Source organism: Blennius ocellaris (assembly GCF_963422515.1).
Source record: "Blennius ocellaris genome assembly, chromosome: 13".
In the NCBI taxonomy this organism is placed as follows: Eukaryota; Metazoa; Chordata; class Actinopteri; order Blenniiformes; family Blenniidae; genus Blennius; species Blennius ocellaris.
The window spans coordinates 22,798,244-22,820,577 of NC_137662.1; the positions used below are offsets into that span (position 1 = coordinate 22,798,244).

The following is a 22,334-nucleotide window of genomic DNA, read 5'->3' on the forward strand; positions in this document are numbered from 1 at the left end:
ACCATCGATGGAGGGGTTTGGGGGGGGAGTGGGGTGGGGATCAGTATCCAGGACATTGATATTCAGTCAAAGTGTGGAACGATGACACTCCGTTACAAACCTCCACTCCACGGGATGAAGGTCGGCGTTGGCTCCACTCGGGGCCCGACGAGAAGGAGCTAAACACTCGAGCGAGATGCGACAACATGACAACAATGTCACAAGTGTTAATCAGGTGAAACGCAAACGTAATTAAGCGGGACGATCACGTCTCGCCCCATTAGCGCACCGGCGCGACACCGTTTGTCCCGTCGCTTGGCATTTACAGACGAGATCCAGTCGGAGGTTACGTCTCCATCCCGAGTCTCGACACGTTATTAAATTAGAACTGCTTGAGGGGGTTTGATTGAATCCACACAAAGTGATGATTGAGTTCTGGTGCATTGGAAAATGGCAAAGCTAAAAGGAGGTTTCAGGAGAGAGTGGGGAAACAGGCTGTCGGGAAGCCGGCTGCAGGACATCGAGCCTTTTCATCATCATCATCATCATCATCATCATCATCATCATCATCATCATCATCATCATCATCATCATCATCATCATCATCATCATCATCATCATCATCATCATCATCATCATCATCATCATCATCGGGCCATGAGGAAACTTGTGACAACATCCCACAAGCACCCCCGATCAATGCGATGATTTACTCCATGTAAAGGAGGCGTTTGGATTTACGCAGCGGCGGACGTCCGCGGTATCGACCGCTTGACCCTCCTCCCGTCATTTACAACTGTATCGACTGTCGGCGACGCCATTTTGATTTCATTCAATTGATTGAATGTTTTATTCCTCTCCTTTCACAAAGATTCAGATTCATGTGCCCATTACGACACGGCGGTTCAGCAGTTAGGAGAGAAATAGATCCTCATCACAACAACAGATGTACAATATAAATGTTGCAAGAGACTGACGGTGATCAATAAGCTCTGTTTCAAGCTTCTCCCAGTCGGCTGGGATCGAAGATAAAGCCATGTAGGAGATGAATCAGAAGCAGGAAATACATCCTTTATTATATTGTTCAGGTTACATTTTATTCAAGGTGAGATTTTAATGAATTACGATATAAAAACCCTCATTGCAGAGAAATGTCGCGGATTTCTGACTCTTTGGGGGAAACGTCTGGGTTCTTCCCCAGGTTTTATTGCTGTGGTGAAGAAATTGTGATTTAAAAACAAACTGCATGACACAGCGAGGTTTCGCTGGTTCATATCAAGACTTTTAGTCAAAAAGCTGCATGTTTGCAAAAGTTGGTCGCAGTCGAGGCGCTTTTAGCGGTCAAACTGCGAGGAAGTAACAGAATCTGGGCGATGGAAAGGAGCTCGTCGAGTTTCGTTCCGACTTTAATCTCGTTTTTAACGCTCCGATGGAGAATTCACAAAACAACGAACTGCTTCACCTGTGAAACGCAGCTGGTGGAGTAAAGCCCTAATAGGTGGAGATAAAAATAACAAAACAATAAATAAAAACGAATGGAATCGTATTCAAACGTTTAACGGTTAAACTGGAGGCCCAATGGTAAGTTATGAAATCAGTAAAGGTGTTTACGTTAGCGAGCGAGTTCGCTTCTCTGGACAAACAAACTGGTTGTGCAGATTTAAACTGGTTGTAGCGAGAAGCAGGATGATTATGAACCAATAACTAAACTCCTGGTGTCTCGGTGGTTGAACGGCGGTTTGCGAGCACGGTTTCTAATCGGAGGCCTGGATCAGTGAGCGTCGAGCCGAGCAGCTCCGCTCCCGCTTCTCATCAGCATGCAGGAGGCACGGCCAGTGTCATTAATTATTTTGGCCAACTGGCTGAATTAATGTTAATTACTAAAAGCTGTGACGGCCTCATTTGTCAATTTCACTGCTGAAGTCAACGTCGCCGACTAAACTTTTTTTTTTTTTTTTTACTACTTATTTGCAAATTGGATAGACTCGAGTTTACTCCTGCCATTTATATAAAAAAATTCACCTTTCCATTTCCAATGCGCTCCGGAAAAATATATAAATCACTCATCCATTCATTTCTATGGCGTGTCGAAATACAGATAGAGATGCAGAAGAATCTTCGGCACAAATGACGTCGTCAACACTTTTATCCAGGATCAGTCAAGAGGGGTGGGAGGGGGGCACCACCATAATTTTAGAATTTTAGGATCCCTGGCTCGGAAGCTTCAGCGGACTTCCCAGTCACTAGTAACCTGACCTCAGCTTCATCCAGCTTGTTGACAGTGTTTTTCCATCAATCACTTGATGATACTTGCAGTCGTTATGATAAAAGGCCTCGGCCAGCGCTGGATGGAGGCCGTCCCGGGTGTTCAGCTCCGGCTGGTCGCCGCCGTTACCAGGCTTTGTGTCTTGCCGTTGTCTTCGTGTCCTTCTGTTCTTCCCACAAGCGACTCCGGCTTCCCGGGGTTCCGGTCTACGATGGTCTGTTGACGACGAGGCCTATGTCGTCAGGATGACTGCTACGGGAACGATCGCTCCCCCGCCATCATCTGACCCTCCATCGTTAACTCCACTCACTATTAAAAACATTTATCATGTAAATGTCTGTAGCTGAACAACACAATAATTTGAGGAACAGACATGAAGCTTTCACTCTACAAAGGAGCGACTTGTGAAACCGGCCTGGTGCTCGACTTCACCACCCCCCCCCCACTTGTTTTTTTCTCATGAAGCCTTATCAAGGTGATTGGACCACTTTCCTCCATCCAGCCCTCCCCCGCGGTCTCATTCCCCTCTTTTCCGTGACATCTCTGAACGAGTCTGCTGTGGATGAGCAAGCTGAAAGATTGTTATCTTCGCCGGCGCTATCCGTCTCACCACGGGCCATTTAAAGGGATCGCCAGGAAATCACCGCGAGGAGGAGCGGCGGGTGGGACAACCTCCAGACGATGGAATCCAGCGAGAAATGAGTAAGAGGGGAATGTATTCTGAAGCGCCCCCCCCCCGGGGAGGAGAGGAGGAGGCGGTTCAGCTTTCTGGACTGAAGACCAGGGGAAAGAGGAAGGCGGCAGGTGTGTTGCCGATATATCTTCCAAGGCAACTCTCCATTTCACCGGATCTTCGCATTGAGCCACGGTGAGAGGAAGACAATAGAGAACTTGGACAAAAAGACATCCGACCGACGGAATGACGCTTCTGCAGAGCTCCCGGAGTGGGGGCTGAACAAACGTGGCAGTTCGCACAACTTTCCTCAAACTAGAGGTTTTACAATCTTTACAACCGATGAGTTGAACCAGAAACCACCGATCTCGTTTCCCAAAAGGGGGGGGGGTGTCAAGCCTCCTACCTCTTTGAAGCAAGGCGACGGGTTGCGCATCTGCTCCAACATGGCCCACTTGACGGTGGCCTGCCGGATGTTCCCGTCGTACTCGCGGGAGCTCTGGGTGCCGCTGGGGGTCCCGCGAGAGCGCTCGTACCCCGGCTCGTTGAAGTAGGGCTCAGCCACCAAGATGAGGGACTGCACCGACACTAGCACCTGCACCCGGGCAAAGAGAGGGAGAGAGAGGAAAGCAGAGTTACAGGAGTGTCCCGATGCAAACCTGAGAAAACGTCCAAGAACTTAAAAGGTCAGGAACTACATTAAAAAAATACACAAAAAAAGGAGTCTCCAGCCTTGCAAAGGAAAACACGAGCAGGGATTCAGGGGAAAAGAGAACAGAACCTACTTCTCTAATGTGAAAACTAGCACTCTTAAATTTAAATGTCCAAAAGTATATATTTATTCCGGACCATCATCTGCGTAAGTGGAGATGCACTTCTTACACTCTACTATGCAGTCCGTGTGTGTAAAGTCGTTCCCAGGACAACATTCAAGATAATACAAACGGAAACACTAATAATTATGTGCAGGCGTGACGCCGATCTGTCGGTGACTTAGCTGGACGTCCCCTCTTGGCGTCCGGAACGTCCGAAGCCTGTCAAATCAACTTGGCAGTGGCGGAAAGAGTCAAGACAAAACCAAAAGGAATATTTTGGCCTCATAAAAAAAAAACACTGCCTCCAATATATCTTTATTAACAGCTCAATTAATGCCTCAGCCCGTCTCAAGGAGACCGGAGGACGTCCTCCCGCAAACCTCCGTCCGTTCCAAGCGACTACATCACCAACAATGACGAAGCCGGGCTTGGAGGCCTGCCTGCTGGCCGCCGCGTCGCAGGGGGATGGATGAACTTGAGGATCCATCGAGCAGACGGCGATGACCTTCAGCATCCGTGAGAAGCTGGTCTGAAACCCGGGTTGCCTGATTCTAGCTCCCCCCCACCCCCCTTATTTTTCCTCATTGATCCACAACGCGCTAACTGGAATGATAATCAATGGAGACGTCTCTATTCACCCTACAACCCTGCAAATGAGGGAATTATTTTTAAAAAAAAAGTGAGGGGAAAGTACTGGAATGGAGAGATCCATTTCTAAGCGCTACGCCTCGCTTGACGGATCAATACCGATTGAAAATTAAAGCAAGCGTGTGCATGACAAACAAGCAAATAATGGTGGGAGGTGCGTATCGACAGGCGATCCACGAGTCTGCACGTCGCTGCTGATCCTCAGAGGTCCCGTAATGTTTCCCATGATCTATCGCTCACATTCTGAACCCTCGACGCCACGTCCACCAATGACATGTGGAAACTGAGGAAACTGAGGAAACTATCACTTAAGAAGCTCAAAGAAAATCCATAAGAAACAGCAACTTCTTCACTTGGGAGCAACATTTCATACAAACATGCTTTTGGTGGGAAAGTGTCATATTTTGCACAGTCGAGTTGAATAATGTTATTTGGAGCAACAAGACTTTTGCATTTTAAAAAAATTTTTTTACTCAAACTTCTCACAAAGAGACAAGACAAACATGCAGCTTGATCAGAGACGCGTCCAATCAATATCGGTGGACATGAAGCTGATATAAGAGAGTAAAATTTGGCATGAAATACATGCAAGGTAAAAAGATAAATGGTACAAAATTTTTAGAGCTTATTCAACACTACAAATAATATTCACAGTTTGAACAGGTGGACAAACTTTGAGTGTTTCTCAGATGATAGAAATGTTTAGTTGCATCAATTGCTTGAAATCTAATGAACCATTAACATTTATTTCTGAATTTAGATCCAGGCTTTACCACTAATGTTTTTTTTTTTTTTTTTTTTAATAAAACCAAGCCCAGATGATCTTGTGTCAATGAGTTACTGTTGATTCATTTAAAACTTTTTTTTTTCTCAAAACAAATTCCACATGAGGAAGCTTTAAAAGGAAAAAGTCGCAGTGGAGACTTTCTGCTCAAGAACCAATAGAAGGAGAGAATTCAGTTCACTTCAGATGGACAGGGGGACAAGAGTTCCAGTTCCACTGTCAGATTTATCTCCTGGTTTGGTTTATTTATTTTTCCACTCACCGGTCAAAAGTTAATTTAGAATGGAGAGTATGTGACCAGCGTTCCAGTGTAAACTATCAGGGAGTCTCACCTACATTTATCCATGTGGAAAAGTGTGTTTGACCGAAGCTCTGAATGTCTCTCGGTGGAGGTGGAGAGCAATGGATGAGGGTTTTCTGTGTGGGGTTTGATATTTCAAGGTTTCCGTCAATAAACCGGCTCCAGAGATTCACAAATTCAAAAGTACTTAGTACGTGTGTGGAAATGGACGTTTTTGTTGGAAGTGGATTTTGGGGGATTATTGTTTAAAAGGCGTTCACAACACATCCAGACGGTGAATGAAAAGTAGATCGGGCCGAAAATGAAAGGAAAAGATGAATGAATCAACTTTTCATCATAAAAAGCGGCGACTACCAAAGTCTGTGGGCTAAATCAAAAGCGGGGGGTGGTGGGGGGGTGTCGGACGGCATCCTGGCTGAGCGAGCGATTGAAGGCGACTTGTTGTGACTCCGACGTGAGTGATGTGTGTGAGCAGGCACAACCTGGAGGCTCAGACGATAGCGGTTTGTGTTCGCGTTGATTAACGCGCCCACCCACTGCCTCCCAAGCAAAAAATAAATATATAAATAAATAAATAACTCCGCTTCAAAAAGGATCCCTCATGTCAGCCGTCCGGACTCCCGGCCCATTAATACGGAGCTCCCGGGCCGTGACGACAGGGCGGTGACAAACGACGGGCGCGACACAAAGACTCAAAGACGATGGATCTGCTCCTCACCTGTAAAAAGCTTGAGGTCTGCGGGTTCCACTTCTCCTCCGGCCTCCCGTGCCACGTGTTGAGGATGCTTAAACACACCTGAAGAAGAAAAGACGGACAGAAGTTACACCCGGGGCGAGTCCAACGGGAGTTTCCTTCCTTCTCGACACCGCGAGGGTCAAGAAACGGTCCGATTGGTACGTTGATCCCACATCTGATCGGTTATTTCTAACCAGTTTCACGCAAACACGGGTTTCCAGAGTGGGGAAATTGTAAAACCCCGGCTCAGCTCACAAAAGGGGGGAAAAGAAAAGGAAAAAAAAAGTGGGGAAAGGGGCAAAGCGAGGAATAAAAATTCTATAGTCACGTAGCTAAAACGGCTGTGGTAAAAAATTTTAATGTAAAAATTTTTAAATATCGAAAAAATGCCACAAGAGATACAAATGTAAGAAAATATACTTAACATTTTAATGGTACTAATGACTATGACTGCAACCTACATTTTTATATGTATAGCAATTTCGTGAAGATGTTTTTTTCTTCATTTCAAAGAATTTGCACGTTTGGCAGCTGCAGACAAATTTTCCTGGAGTGGAAAATTGTGAAAACGAGCCTGAGAGAATAAGAGGTGTTTTGTCTTGTGAGGACATATATGATTGGACGCCTCAATGCTGCTGCTCTGTACTACATGCCCTACGGTGGTACTGCTGCTCTGTACTACATGTCCTACGGTGGTACTCGTTAGAAAAAAGTTTGAGAAGCTGCTGGAGTTTGGAGTTGGGAAGGGAAATGCATCACACAGCCAAGTCTTTAGTCCCACTTAGCACTGATTAATGCTCCAGTGTTTGCTATTTCCGGGGATTTATTAGCCCGTTTAGCGTTGCAGATGCTTCACATTACTGTGCCGAACGCCATTAGGACGTGTTGCGCGGCTCACAGCTGCGCCTCCCAACCTGGATAACAAGCGCCTTGAAATCCATCAAGCCTCTGAGTGGCGGCTCGCTGCTGTCTGGCCTCGCTGATCGGTGTGTGGGAAGCCCCGGGAATTTCTGACAAGCAGCTGCCGGGCTCCATTATGGAAATGTATGCGGACTGTCGGCGGGCGCTTAATGAGGCGCGGCTGATGGGCTGAACTTTGACCCCAACCTGTGGAACGGACCCGCGGAGCAGATTTCAACACGTCTGGAGGAACGTGGAGGGATACCTGCCGCCGTACGTCACATCCGGCTGGACGCAAACACTCTCAAACCTCAAACCCCGAGCATCTCAAAGAAAACATCAGAACCCGTCGCCCTCGGTTTGTCATCAGTCGTAATAAAAAGGTATGTGGGTCACCGGTGGAGTTCATATTATTCATCAATTATTGGCTTTGCTGGGAAAAGTCCATTCTCTGCTTAACTGAAGTAATTAGTTCATTAATTTGCTTCGATTTCTTATCGCAACACATTTGTTCCCACTCGGGACACGTCTGCTACCAGAAGCTCGGCGTTTCAGCCCGGCAGAACAAGTTATGAATGAATTTGAACCAAAGATGATTGCAAAGGTTTAGGAGCCATTTTGCGAAACGTTTCATGAAATTAGATCTGCAAAAACACATTTAACAGGGAAAAGGAAAAGATAGTTTGTAAAATGGTTTACATCACTTTTTCCAATTCAAACAAACTGGAATTCAGGTTGGATTTGCAGTTTTGTGACCATAATTCAGATCACAGGGCATTTCTTGGAAACCAGCTGAATTTTAGCCAATTTAATCGTTTTACTATTTTAGATAAAATAATCTTTTACTGTCCCACGGTGGGGGGAATTTTCAATGTTACAATAAATAATAGTAAATATAAAAAAAAAACACTAATACTACACTATTAATTGGACCGAATAAATAAATGTATTGCAAACAGAACAGAGTTGGACATTAAAAAGCCGGATGATATGTTTGATTTCAGATTTCGGTTGCTTGTTCACTTTTGCAATCACAACAAGGATACAATGACAAATTCAAATGAGAGCCGCAAAAAGCTTTACTTTTAAACTCGATCCTAATGAGACATACATTTTTTTTGGGATTTTTCTTTAGCCTATGTAATATGTCAGACCCAAAGCAGGTTATTCCCTCTTTGATCATTGTGCGGTCACATCAAAGGCTTGCTGACCAATCACAAAGAATTAAATCTCAAAAAGCTTTCATCTCTCCCTGAAAACTCTCCAAACGCTCTAAATAAACATGACAGTGAAGTTAAATGTTGAGGGACACGCCCACTCTCAGTATTATAGGACGTTTAACTCGAACCCCAGGTCAGAGGAAATGACGCTGAATATTTTGAGCTCCACTTCCAGAATAACGACAACGGAGCTCTACTTTGTTAAAACAAAGACGGTTTTTCTGGTCTTACTTTGCCGTCGTTGTAGAGGTTGGGGTTGAAGCGGACGCTGTGTCCGCCGGTGGTCTCCAGGTTGACCAGGGGAGGCGAGTTGGGGTAGTCTTGGGGGAAATACACGTCGAACTCAAAGCATCCGTTGGCGTACGGGGTGTCGGCGGGACCCGTGATGAGCACCTGCAGACACAAAGAGGCGAGAAGCTGGAATACACGGATGTGGATCGCGGGAGTTTGGCGAAATGAATGACGGTGATCAGAAGAAAGAAAATACCGAACGGGTCCGTCTTCTCAACCTCAACAAGATAAAACGGCGAGATGCTTGTCTTCCTCACCGACAGCCATTAGATTGTATTTTTAAACCGTTTACTCATCATCAGTCAGGGTTTTTTTTACCCCCCCTCCCCCGTTGGAGAACCGGCTTCAAGGACGGCAACGACATCATGTTCGCTTCACGTCTCAAGCAGGAAGGGGGTTCTTACGGCGGCGCCGAGACGACGCGGAGATAATAAAGCTTTAATTCATTTTGAAGCGGGCCACGTGCCAGCTGTGATCACAGATTTCGAGCGAGACCGAGGCACAGACTTTATTAAGAGGGGATCGTGTCCTGACATTGTGCCTTTGTGCTGAAAGCATTCTGCATGATTAATGAATGAAAGAACTTTGAGGATGAGGACAAAAAAAAAAAAAAAAAAAAAAAAAGGAGCTGCTCTGTGGCATCAGGGTCTCCGCCGCTGACAGCCGCGCTAACTGGCTGTGACTCCGGATCACCTAATCTGCACAGGCAGCTTGACACAATATTTAGACTTCGCCGGCGACGGATATATACGGCCGAGGTTTTTTATTTTTACGGGGAAGAATTCCGCGTCCTCCCAAAAATTTTTTTTTAGCGTTGAACAAAAGAGACGGAAGCTGTGCTGAGGACCCGACGTCTTTGATCAGACAACCCGGATGAGATCAGATATACAGATAATTTCATAAACCGGCCAAAACCAAAAGGTCTGCTGGTTTCTCAAGCGGGTGTGAAAACCAGGAAGTCATAAGAATACCAGCTGGTCTGAACAGTTTGGGATCGATGACTGAAAACTTTACCAAGCCTCCTCAGAACTTCTTTGCAAAAGAAAAAGGTTTGATTATTTTTTTTTACTTCGACGATAAACTTGTCCGTGTATTTTTCGTTTCCCCCGAGGTCAACAGTTATTTCTGCAGCCACCGGTCTGTGGCTACCGTCAGACCAGCACAGCGCGCCGTGTTGTGCACTTCCGGTTGACGGTGTGCCAAATCCCAGTTGAACAGATGAGGATTCTGACATTTAATGAAGGAGACTTCGCCATTAATCAGCTTGTGGCGTGAGAGCCATTTATTAAATGTCACCGGGGGAATGAGTAAGAGCTGCCAGTGATGACGCCGTCGCCATCGCCGCCGCCGCCGCCTCACCTACTGATCAGGCGGTTCCTGCGTGTGCAGACCCAACCAGCATGGTGGTTGTTAGCATATGCTGCACAGCACACGTGTAAAATATAACACCAGTTGGGATCTGTAGTACGGCGTTTCCCTACGACGACGACAAAAAATTTTCAAATTCAAAATCCATGTTGCTCTTTAAATCTCCGAGGGGAAAAAAAAAAGAAAATTCATAAAGTGACGACAAAATAACAGCCGTCTTTCAAGGTTCGGTGTCAAATAAAGCAGGATTTAATAAGACGACGACACGTATGATGTGACGCTTTTAAATAAGGAATTTTTTTTCGTACAGTTTTTCCTATAAAAAGCAGCTTTGAAATCAAGTCGTGACTTCAATCTGGAAATACATTCCTCACATGAGTGTAAAACACACACAGACACGCTGCACCAACCAGTCACGGCCAATAACGTTGTAATTCCGTGCAATTTAAAAGTAATAGAGCCTAAATACTGTAATAACTGGACTACGATGAAGTAAAACAGTAAAAAAAAAATCTTTACAGCCGTAATTAAAGGAGTGAGTCCAGTAGAGTCCAGCCCTGGTCCTGCAGGTTTTAACTGCGCCCCTGCTTCAACCCTCCTGACTGCTTTGACAAGCTCATTACTGGACGTCTGTCGGCGCTTGGTGACAGAATCATTAGATTCAGTGTGTTGAAGCAGGGAGAGCTAAAACGTGCAGGACATGGGGCTCTCTGGGAGTAGAGATGGGCACCCTGACCCTGCACTTGACCTCTTCTTTATAAGCAAACTACAAAATAAATAAATAAATAATTCTAAGAAAGTCTTATTTCTGCATCATTACTTTTTTTGTTGCAGTTTATATATATATATATAGGAAATATAAAGCCACTTTAGCGGTGGAGCTGGCAAGCGGCACGTTACCTTCATGATGTCCAGGCGTTCCTCGTCGCAGCGGACAAAGACGCTGGACGAGGAGGACAGAGGCAACGAGGTGGACAGGGTGACGGCCTCCTGGGCGAGGCGGCGAGACCTGGCTGCACTGTTGGTGTCGCTGGCGTTCTTCACCTGAGACATGTAGTGGTAGTTCACCTTGAACATCAGCTTCCCGTCCTCGTCCTCCGAGACCATTTCGAAGGTGTCTGCGGGGGGGGGGGGGGGGGGGGTGAGGGGGGGACAGGAGTCAGGACATTGCAGTGCATCACGTTTACCAACTGAGAAAGGGACATCAACATTTAGCGACGGAGAAGAAGATTGAAACGTCCAGGATCTTCAGATTAAAGTAAGCTAAACGTCTTTTTTCCCCCTCCCTTTCAAGCTCAATGAGACGTTAAAAGATGTTGTAGAAACCGTGTTTAACGCATCTCAAGTCTCCATGGCAACCGCACCACAAACACATACGATTCACAGCTTGGTTTGTCTTTGCGTTTCGCTTGAGAAATGTGTCCACTCTGTCCATATTTATCTTGAGTCGGGGGACGGGGGGGGGGCACTCTCCTCGCCTGCATACATATGAAGGCCCGGCCTGTCTGAGCTTTCTTCTTCCGACGCTGTGAAACAACTCCGTTTACAGTCAAGTCACTTGCTGTTACTTCAGCCATCAAGTCGCTGACAAAATCAATGGCGGGACGGCAAAAAGCAGCGTAATGGACGGTGACAGCCGGAGAGTGACGGACAGAACAAAAAAGGGGGGGGGGGGGGGGGGAGAGGCTAGAGACCCGCTCCCCTATCAAAGAGGAAACCCCCGCGCCAACAATGCTGGACTTCTGTCCCGGAAGGAATACGAAACTCACCGAACTGCAGTTTCTTCATGGCGGCGACGTATTTCTCCTCCAGCGAGCGCAGGATGGACAGCGGCTTGGGCCGGGTGGACACCTTCCTGGACGACTCCACCAGCTTCCTCTCTGGGGGGGGGGGAAAGTACAAACGGCTCATTTCTACTTGTCCGGTTATTGATGGGAGCTTTGTGGTTTTCCAGACGGGTTAAACCGACACAACAAGGTGCTCGGACACACGGAAAAGACAACTTTTTGAGAATCGCTCCTCAGGTGGAATTCAACCCCCCATCCAAAAAAACCCGCTGACTTTATTTGAAAACGCTCAGGCTTCACCTCCGTCTGGACGACAGACGTTCTGACTGCCCACCGTGGTCGTAGCAAACACTTCTCACGCTCATACGCGAGTCGATGGATCCATATTTTTCTCTGACTTGCTAGTTTTATTAGTCCATTCCCCGATATTAGCGATCCCAATCCCAATCTATTGCCATTGTTAATGTTTACGGCTTGATTACTACAAAAAAAAAAAAACAACGGCACTCACTATCGGCCCCCATGACATGTTTGCAGTTTTCCAAGTGTTGCCGTGGAAACGCAAAGCTTTTCAGAAACGGACACGCAGAAACGACACGTTCTTGCCTTGAAGCGCGTTCGTGTTAAATATCTCGATACATACGTCAATGTTATGGTTAAGGTTATGTCGCCCTTGATTGTTTCCAGCTAAATCAGTAGTATTAGATTGTTCACTCTGAGTGATATTAAATCATTTGGTAAAGTCCGTCAGGGATTAAGAGACGGCAGTAATAGTTGACCTGACGCTTCAGAGGAATCTCTTCCTCTCTTTGTCGATAACGCTCGGCTCCTGCTGTTTTATTACGACTTCACCCAGAGATATTGTTTAAGCCTGCGCTAATTAAATGATTATACGTATGTCAGGCAGTACTTGGTCCATCTCTGCGTGATGTGTGACTGCAGGGGCCGTCGTGATATGGATTTTTTTTTTGCATGAATTGACATTGATCTTTAAGGCAGAGCTCGTACCTCCTCTGCACACTTCCATCACATTTAATGGTCAGCGCCCAACCTATGTGATCAGTTAAATGGCCGATTTGCCTGGACAGAGCCTGAGGATTCACTGGAGCTCACTGGGAGGAATGGGAGGGCGGGGGGGGGGGGTAATTAATATTGTGTACCTTGTCGCAACAAGCTAATGGGAGGGGGGCGGGTGTTTCATCATGCTGTGGACATTTTATTTATGGGGCTGCCTTCTTAAAGTGACTAATGACTCACTCCCAGAGCCCTCATTCTTTTTTTTTTCCCTTCTTTTTTTGTGCTCGTGCCCGAAACGAGCCGCGACATGTGTACTTTGCCCTTTACGATTCTTCAAAGTCTGAATCCCGTCACACAGCGTCTCCTCCACCAGGCTCACCAGTCATTTCAGAGCCTCTGAAGGAACGAACCATTGTGGGGGACCTGAGGAAAGCCCAGTTCACCTTTCAGAGAGAGCGCCAGTGGCCTCCTCCCGCAAGAGCGACATAGTGGAGCTGCAGACGATCACAGCTGAGGGGATCGAGATCGTTCTGCTAAACGGAACACGGATGCGGCAAACCAATGGGAACAGTAACTGGAGCTCCAGGCAGAGACGCACGGAGGAGGATGTGAACTTGTAGAAACGTCTGCAGAGGTTTTGCGGGCCTCGGATTATTTACAGTGCTCAGCGTGTCGGGCGCTACCGGAGAGCCGACAAGGAGGCGCTACGTCAAGCCACAGAGGCAAAACGCTCCAGGTGCCTCTGGGTGGAGGTGCTGATCTGTGGATTACTGCGGCAGCGCCATCCCAGCTTCCTCACCCGGCCGGAGGGCATCTGAATTATTCCAGAACCCTGATTAAGAACCACCGTTCAACTGCAAATACTGTTAATATTAATACTACTGAATACTTCCCCCCCCCGCTGTATTTCCACGCACATATATATTCATCTAATTATGTATTTATATAGACATTCTATTCTCTTGTGTGCCACTATCCTCCCTTTCTTCAAGTTTCCGTGGAAGGTTGAGTTGCTGTGACGACCGAATTTGTGGGATTAATAACCGATTCCATATTACCTTAATCCAAACTTTACTCCGCAGAATGCCGCGGGTCTTCCGCGGGCCGGAAAATGCCGCAGCTTGACGGAAAAACCTCATCGGCGTGTGTGAAAACCTACCCTGGTTGGCCTGCCGCAGGCTGGTGGTGGCGGCGTAGACGATCTCTGCCGTCCTCTGGATGTCCGGCACCAGCAGAGTCAAACCCTCGGGCTCCGGGTCGGAGTTCTCCGTCTTCACCACGCCTTTGCTTTTGTCTTTCTTTGACCTGCGGCGCACAGCGGTGAGGAAGACGAGCAGCGCCAGGTCAGAATTGAAGGACGACTCTACCCGTTTTGGTACCGTCTGATTAATTAACTGCATCGCAGCGATCAGTTGGGTGTGACATCGTTTTACATCGCTGCAGAATGAGGCTTTATTTAAAAGAATAAAAAGAAAGTTATACCCGGCTGAAAGAAAAGTTGCTCTGTGGGCTAATTAAAAGTGGAACAGGTAAAATTTCCCCAACATTTAAAAACTCTGAAACCCTAAATCAAGCAGAACTACTAAGAGCTAAAATGACGAGAGATAAAAAGAGATGCCGACTTATTCTAAGATGTTCATATATTCAACGTCAACTTCAGTTTTAGGGTAAAATAGGGAAAAGCTATTTTTACACAAACGTGAAAGTCGAGTTATTTTCACTGTCAAGGCTTGAGAGAGGCTTTGTGGCTTCAGATTTCTATTTCACGCAACGTTTCGGTGAATTTCTTTACGGTGGCACCTCATATGAACCGGGCTGGCCGCAGCTGCTGCAACATTCACGACAGGCTTTTTCTAAAAATACCGTGCGGATACATCATTCATACTCAGGCACTCTGTCATGTATGTATGTATGTATGCACTGTGTCGGTATGTAAACCTGAGTACAGCATGTTGTCAAGAGGCTGAGTGCTGCTGCTGAGCTCACTCATCTGGAGACTGTGTGCTTGCATCTCTTCTCATGTATGTGTGGTTTGTGTTCGTCGACTCCATCTGGGGTCGAGGCTTCCCCAGCTGCCCCACCCCCCCTCCCCCTCCCCCTCCCCCTTACAATAATAAAGTGCGACGCAATGCGAGACGTGTCCCTGACCACCTCTGAAAGCAGCTCAATGCATCCCGCTTCCCCTCTCGGGGTGCATTTTAATGCAGGAAATGAAGATGTGACGACTCAGCAGTCACGTGGAGGGAGGGGGGGGGGGGGGGGGGGGGGGGCAGGATCAGGGGTATTTAACTCGACTGCAGCAGAAGTCAAATGAGATTCTCAACTCCCCAAGACGGACGCGGGTCTCACCTGAGCCGATTGGTGTAGGTGTCCACGCACGTCTTCATCTTGGCCAGGAGCATCCCGACAGACGTCTGCCCCTCGTGCTCGTCGTCGTCCTCCTCCTCCTCCGGGTCTCCGGACAGAGGCAGCAGCAGGGGCACCAGGGCGGTGCAGGTGGAGATGGCCCGGAGCAGCTCCAGCAGGGCCCGGTACAGAGGCACGTGGCGAGCCATATCCAGAACTGCATATTGGGTGGAGAACCAGGAAAATTATGTAGTTAGCATGCCAGGCCAGGAGTTGGCGCTGTTGGTTGTATTTGTAATGAAACCAGACAGACGTAGCAGAGAACAAGGCGTTATAAATATCAACAATGGGAAAACACAGATGTTCGTATGGACAGACGGCACTGTGGAGGAAACACTGTTCCTGTTGTGCATCTCATGGCACATGTGCAGAAGAACTAGTTACCATGGCAGCGGTGTGCATGCACGGTATTTCAGGTATTTCATTAATGTCAAAAACAGCAACAAGGTAGCATGAAATTACAGACGGATCCCATTTTGAAGCTGGAAATGTTTTTTTTTTTACCAGCATTAGGAAGAAATAATGACTCTTCCTGGACAAACCATTGCTGGACTCCCTCCAGTAAACCTGACCAAATATGATTAAGAGACAATTAAAATTACCAGGATTAATCAACCACTTGGAAAAACAAAATGGTGCTTTATTTTTGGGACGCGAGGAAAAGTTAAATTACATTTATTTTCTCCTCATAGATTCAATAAAGAGAGAATGAATAAGAGGCAGAAGTGTGTGTGTGTGTGTGACAGTCAAGCTCTTCCTAATTCACAAACCAAACCTGACAGCTCCCACTTCTCGCCCACATCTGAAGCCTGAAATAACAGCGGCAGGACGGCCCTGCAGCCCAGTCAGCTGGAGACGGCTGCTATGTGAAGCCTGCTATTTGACAGCCACACTTAATAACTTAAAAATAAAACCCCCCAAAAAAAAAACACCCTTCTATTTCTGTGCCAAGTGTAATTTCTACTTTTCTACTATCGCTGAGATTTACAACTCTTATGGACGTACCGTCACGATAGAAGCGTTTGTGGATTACATTTCCCAATGTGCCCGGTGGTAGTAGCAGAATGCTATAAGGATTTATCAACCGTCCAACATTCGAAAACATTCAGCTATCAGTATGAAATCCAGAGTTCTGAAGACATCTTGAATAAACACTTCAAATCTCCAGTTCGTGTCTGAATGGACAGTTACACGTTTCAGCACAGAACGTGAGCCTGGAAACATCCTGTGGTTTCACCACCGCACAGCAGAAATACTGAGATATTCATGATGTGGAACTCCACATGAGAACAAATCTATAAATCCAGAGTTGAATACTTCATGGCAGTAGAGTTCAGGTTTATAATCATATACTTTATTTATGTACAAAGACACTTGAAACAGCGGAGGTCAGAAACCTCTGATTGCTCTTGAGTCGACGTGGAAACGGGGAAATGACATTCCACACCTTGATCAACTGCATTAATTCATCTACGCCGCTCGGTGATCGCATGCGTTTTATTTCATAATTTCAAAGAACACAAGATAAGACAATATATTGCGAAAGTAGAATCTACCGTTTAGATCTGGGGCACCACCACAATGTATTGGGTTCTTCTTTTGATCAAAATGCACTTGTGCACCACTTTTTTTGAAGATACACTCAGTAGTTTTTGAGATACCTTGTTAACAGACAGACAAACATTTTTATAACCTCCTTGGCCGAGGTAATTATTAGGATTCACCTCCTGGATCCAAACATTGCAGAAACTTCCGTTTGGACAAAAGCTCCCGACCTGCCTGGGGCCCTTTGAGCCAAAACACCGACGCCACAACAATCCCAGCAAAACCTCATGTCGCGGGAGGGGAAACGCTTCGGAAACAAGCGAGTCAAAGAGGTTGACTCGTGTCGATGCCGACGCAAAATGAGGAGAAAACAAAACGGTGAGCCGGTTTGATTTATGACTCGGCGCCGGCTTCATTTTCGGACGTTATTTGTCAGTAGCATCAAGCCGCACTTGTACAGAAGCCAATCAAGTTTCAGAGCTCTTCTGAGACTGTGGAGTCGGCATCAACAGGCTGAGCGAGCGAGACGCCTGGTGTGTGTGTGTGTGTGTGTGTGCGTGCGCCGATACTTGTGCTTCCGTGCGCTCGCCTTGAAGTGTCAGCCCTAAAATAAATAGAACAGCTCTTGTTTGTGGCTCCTGGACTGTTTTACATTTATATTGAAATCCCCTGCTCCTTACTGTCTCTCTACCCCCCCCTCGCATCCCCGCCCCCCCCCCCGTCGCCTCCCCCCCACATCCGCACGGCTCTGACCTCCGAGGGCTTTAATCTGCGCTCACATCCTCTAACCAGTGTCTCTGGACGGCAAACAGCATTGAATCCCAATTCCTGCGAGATACATCTCTGTAATTACTCCCAGCAATCCCTCCTCCTGCTCTGTGTCAATGTCACACCAAATCATACCCCCCCCCCCCCTTCTACCCCCCCACCACCTACCCCTCCCTCCCCCCATTCTTGGGATAATCGCTGCCAAGGAGGCTCTGCTCAGAGAGAGAAGAATGACGGGGAGGCGGCACTTCATCTACAAACACTTAACTCCACCACGTGTCTTACGGCTAATGGCTCACAAACCAGAGAACACAAGACGTGACGCGGCCGCGGCGTCGCGGACAACGGAACGCGCTGGAGCCCGACAGCCACCAGGCTTTATTACCCCCCCCCCCCCATCATCGGCGTTCCTACGCTCTCACACAACCTGCCGGATCCAAACAGAAGGAGTGGAGGGGAATGGCGGCTGAATGAGCCATCGTGTTGCCGAGCGCGGCGATGAGGCGATGAGTGAGGAATGCAAAGTTGCGTTTGTGTTCGTTGCTCCAAATAACGGTGCTCTTTCTCTTTCCCTGAACCCCCCCCCCCCCCCCCCCCCCTCCAGGTATGACGGCAGTTCAGTAGACGAGACGTCTGACATCTAATAACTAAATACGTTGAATAATGCAATCCTAGTTAAATACATCGTTTTTGCCTATTGTTCATTAGTTGTTTGGACGTTTCCTTCATTCCTTTTGCAAAGCATGGAAACAATTTACTTCATGCTGATGTTGCTTTAACCAGAACTATTTCTAAAGATTTGATGTGGAGAGACGTTATTAAGAGACGATACATATCGGTACAGAAATCACAGTTGTGATATATCAAGGTATTTAGCGAGTTCCAAAATATACAACTGGTTCGTCTTGGTTATCTTAGAACAAAGACACTTCAGGTTATCTTCACGAATCTCCTGCTAACTTCACTGATGGCTGGGGGGGGGGGGGGGGGAGATCCATCTACTTTGAAGAGCACAGAAAGAGAAAACGGAGCATTTCCTCTTCTCAGTCAGAAGATGAGCAGCGATCCGGAGACACCGGACATCCATCACCTCGATGAATTTTTTTTATTTTTATTTTTGCTGCTGCTGACCTGCAGTCGTGGCGCTGCTTCAAACAGGGAGCATCCACTCAGGGTGATTTAAGGCCTTCTGAGGGCCGTATGCAGACGGGGCCCCCAGGCGGCCGTGCTGGATAGTCGCCCTGATTGATAGTCAATGGAGGGTTGCGGACCCTGCATGAGACGCTTGCAATGAGTTAACATGGTGTGTGTGTGTGTGTGTGTGTGTTCGTCTCCTTGAGATAAAGGCAGTGCCGTCTCTTCTCTAATGTCTCCCTGTTCACCAATGTAGCCTCACCTAGTGTCCAATCAATCGCCTCTCTGGATGGTGAGTGTGGAAGCTGAGCTCCAAATGAGGCTGTGAATCATCTGGAAATGCAAACATTCTCTGGGAAAAAAAAGATGTCCAAGTGCACATTTCGCACATTCAGGGGACAAGTTGGGTGTGTTTCCAAATGATACAAGCATGGCTCATTGTGGAGACATCCACTTCACAATGTGGAAGCTGATATCAGCCGATGTCGCTTCTTAAGCAAACAACTGGGATTTTATAATACCGAGACCCAAGATGCATATGGAGCGACATTTTCTGAAGTCATCGTTGTTGTTGTGCTCCTCCACTGGATCCCAACCCGGGAGGATGAAGCCTTTTCCTGCTGTGGAATTGTTGCGATCAGATTTTCACTGTATGAGAAACTTACTAGAGGCGAGAGATGAAAGCTTTGGCATGTTGGCGAGAGCGTGTGTGTGTGCATGTGTGTGTGTGTGCGTGTGCGTGTAAGAAAGGGTGGGATCCTGTGCATCCATCCCCACAGGACTTGTACAGGCCGAGTCAACATGCTCATGTATAATTAGCCGATTTAATTGAACGTTACACAGACCAGTGCAAAGAACCAACATCGTCAACTGGTACTAAAAGCTTTGTACCCAGAGGTCAAAACTAACAAAAAAAAAAAAAAAACTTCGCATCTGAAAACTGCAACACAAACTTCACTGAAAATACTTTTGAGCTTACTTTTTGTTACATTTATTCAGATTGTGAAAGCAAAGCATCAATAAATCTGAACGGCAATAATTGCAAGCATTATAATTTGTTTTTCTCCCGAACTAGTTTTACCAGCATGTCATGCCATTTAGTGATATTTGTTAAGAGAAAATGTATCTTTAATGTCAAATACATGCACACACGGAGGACAATACACCATAAACATTAACGAGTTCAGGGACATTTGTATGGACGACCCAGTTGGATTGTTATTACGCCGACGATCAGCTATAAAGCTACCAAGTCACAGGAGAATAGGGACGGAGTTACGACACTCTGGAGGAAACACCGTTATTGTCCTACTCATGCTTGTGCACAGCGATTCACTACGGCCGGTGCACAGTAGCAGTGTTCTCAATACGTTGCGTATTTGCCCCTTTTTCACGGATGCGGAGCGACAAAAAGTTGTTTTCAGTGACTGAGCACCGTTGTGTAAATGGACACACCAAAAAAAACCAATGAAAGTTCTACGTTTGCTCGAATACTTTGTGCAAACGGGGCCTAATATTTCTGCTATGATCCTTTTGGCCGACGAACGGTGCACGTCCCAATTAATTCTACACAGCAAGTTAATCTTGATTATTAAGATGGAATTATAATGTGGAGGGGAAAAACTGTGTGCTCATGGAGTTTCCGTCCTCTTAATCGAGCCTGTCCGTCTCCACGGTGACGTCACGCCCAAACAAAGTGACTCCGGTATAGTTTAGGGAATCTTAGTGCACAAAAATGCATCCTTGTGTTCCTTCTGTGCTCTGAAATGGCACAGAGCTCCGGGCTACTCCTTCCCCGGCCGTTCTCAGGCTCGCTTTGATGCACATTATCTCCGGTGTCCGCTGAGGCAGACTGCGTGCTGGCGAAGGCATGTCATCGTCTTAATATTTCAGCCACTCTGTCCCCTGATCCGGTGGCCCAGAGGAGCCAGGAGGACGGAACGCTGTGCAGCCACCAGCTTGAGTCATGGTATTTATCCGCCCACTCCCTGCGACCCACAAGCTTAGAGTCTTGCTTTCCTTTTGGGGAAGTCGAAGCTCTCGGCAGGAAGCAGCCCACACGGATACCCCTCCAGTTCGCTGGGCACCAACACTCTGCAGCCGCCTCCTGAACGTTGCCGGGTTTTGGTTTTGATTGACCGTTGCAGTGATGAAGTGGGCGGGGGAGGGAGGGAATGTGGGGCTCAGGATGACAACTGACTTTGTTGTTCCTGCAGCTTTACGAAGGATTAAACATGTGAAAACCTCCAAGCATGGTGTCGATGAAGGAGAAATGTAGGAGAAGGGTTCCTAAGCTTGGAGATAGTGGCTTTGGTTCTGGTGCCGGAGCCAATCCTGACTAAGCAACGACACCGACAAGCAAACGCACCCAGCTCAACGGCATGTTCATGCAGATTCAGGATGGAAAAAAACCAGACTGAGCCCAAGAAGAACACGAGAAGGAAAACCTGCCAGACGCCAGCTTGAACTTATGACAATAAAATGGAAACCAGACTAAACCGTTTGAACCCGTTTGGAAACCAAATGAGGTGAGAGCCAAACCAGACAGAAACTAATGACAAACCATCCTAAACTCACATCAAATCAACCTCCAACACTTTGATTTCACATTTTACAGCATTCAAATATTTGGGTTTTATTATGTTGGTATTGAACCGACTGGGTGAGGATTTTTTTACTTTCATCTCATGAAGAGCAATTTACTTGTTTTATCGATTTGTTTTAACATGTATATTGACAGTAGGGAGGGTTAAACTGTTAATTCTGTGGAGTTTGGTCGTGGCGCTACAAAAAGTCATTGACCAACGACACCAGCTTGGTGACGCCGCCTTGAGCTTGAGAACTAAATGGACTTTTCGTGGCTGAAGAGGCCCTCACAGTCTCGTCCATGACCTCATCGGCCACTGATCTATTTATATATCTTGTACGCAACATTAGCAGTCATTGGTTGACTCTCTTTTGACCACTTGATTAATGATACGGGGGCTTATTAGCTTTACCAACTGTCCTCCCACCTGGTTGATACAAATCTTACTAATGCTACTACTACTAATAATAATAATAAATTGGGTTTATATCACTTTTCTGGACACTTAAAGACGTTTTACATTGCATTATTCATTCCCTCTATCCTCGACGGTGGTAAACAGCCCTAAGCCCTAACCCGACCGCCGCCAACCGCCCACTCTCACACTGCATGTAAAACCGTGGGCTCATTTCAATAATTAAAAGGTAGAGGAGGGGGAAGGGTCCTATTTTCTGAACAAGTTCTTTAAGTCACTGTACGGAACTGCCCCCCCCCCCCCTCCTCCTCCGCCACAAACCCCGACTGAAATACCAACCATCAGTCTGTCAGCTGTAATTACAGGACTCTTCCCACCTCCGCCGGCACCTGCAGGCTGCACCAACTACTAAATTGGATGAGAAGTCATGCGGGGGTCACAAGTACACAACTGGGTTTTGGGGTTAATTGGAATTCTTCCCGTTGGCATTTGGTCGTGGCGCGGGGGTATTTCTGTGGTTGAGGATCATTTATATTTTCAAACTACGGCTTTTTTGGGGGGGGGAAATGTGCTTTTTTATTGACTCATCAAGGGGAGGGATGATCCAGAAATCAAACTACCACAAACTTTTCTGTGTATCTTGAAAATACTTGAGTACATCTGCGAGTCCGGTCTCTTACGACGCTTAACGTCA

The 22,334-nt window shown here is 46.8% G+C and overlaps 1 protein-coding gene across 1 annotated transcript in view; it reads right to left on the reverse strand.

The window, feature by feature from the left end:
• The window catches only part of birc6 (baculoviral IAP repeat containing 6), an 88,345-nt gene that overhangs the window by 5,151 nt on the left and 60,860 nt on the right, over positions 1 to 22,334 (reverse strand). Inside the window, 7 exon segments of the mRNA XM_080507482.1 lie at positions 3,325 to 3,513; positions 6,185 to 6,262; positions 8,554 to 8,715; positions 10,882 to 11,099; positions 11,751 to 11,861; positions 13,945 to 14,090; positions 15,135 to 15,348. Coding sequence (XP_080363608.1) covers positions 3,325 to 3,513; positions 6,185 to 6,262; positions 8,554 to 8,715; positions 10,882 to 11,099; positions 11,751 to 11,861; positions 13,945 to 14,090; positions 15,135 to 15,348 — 1,118 coding nt within the window.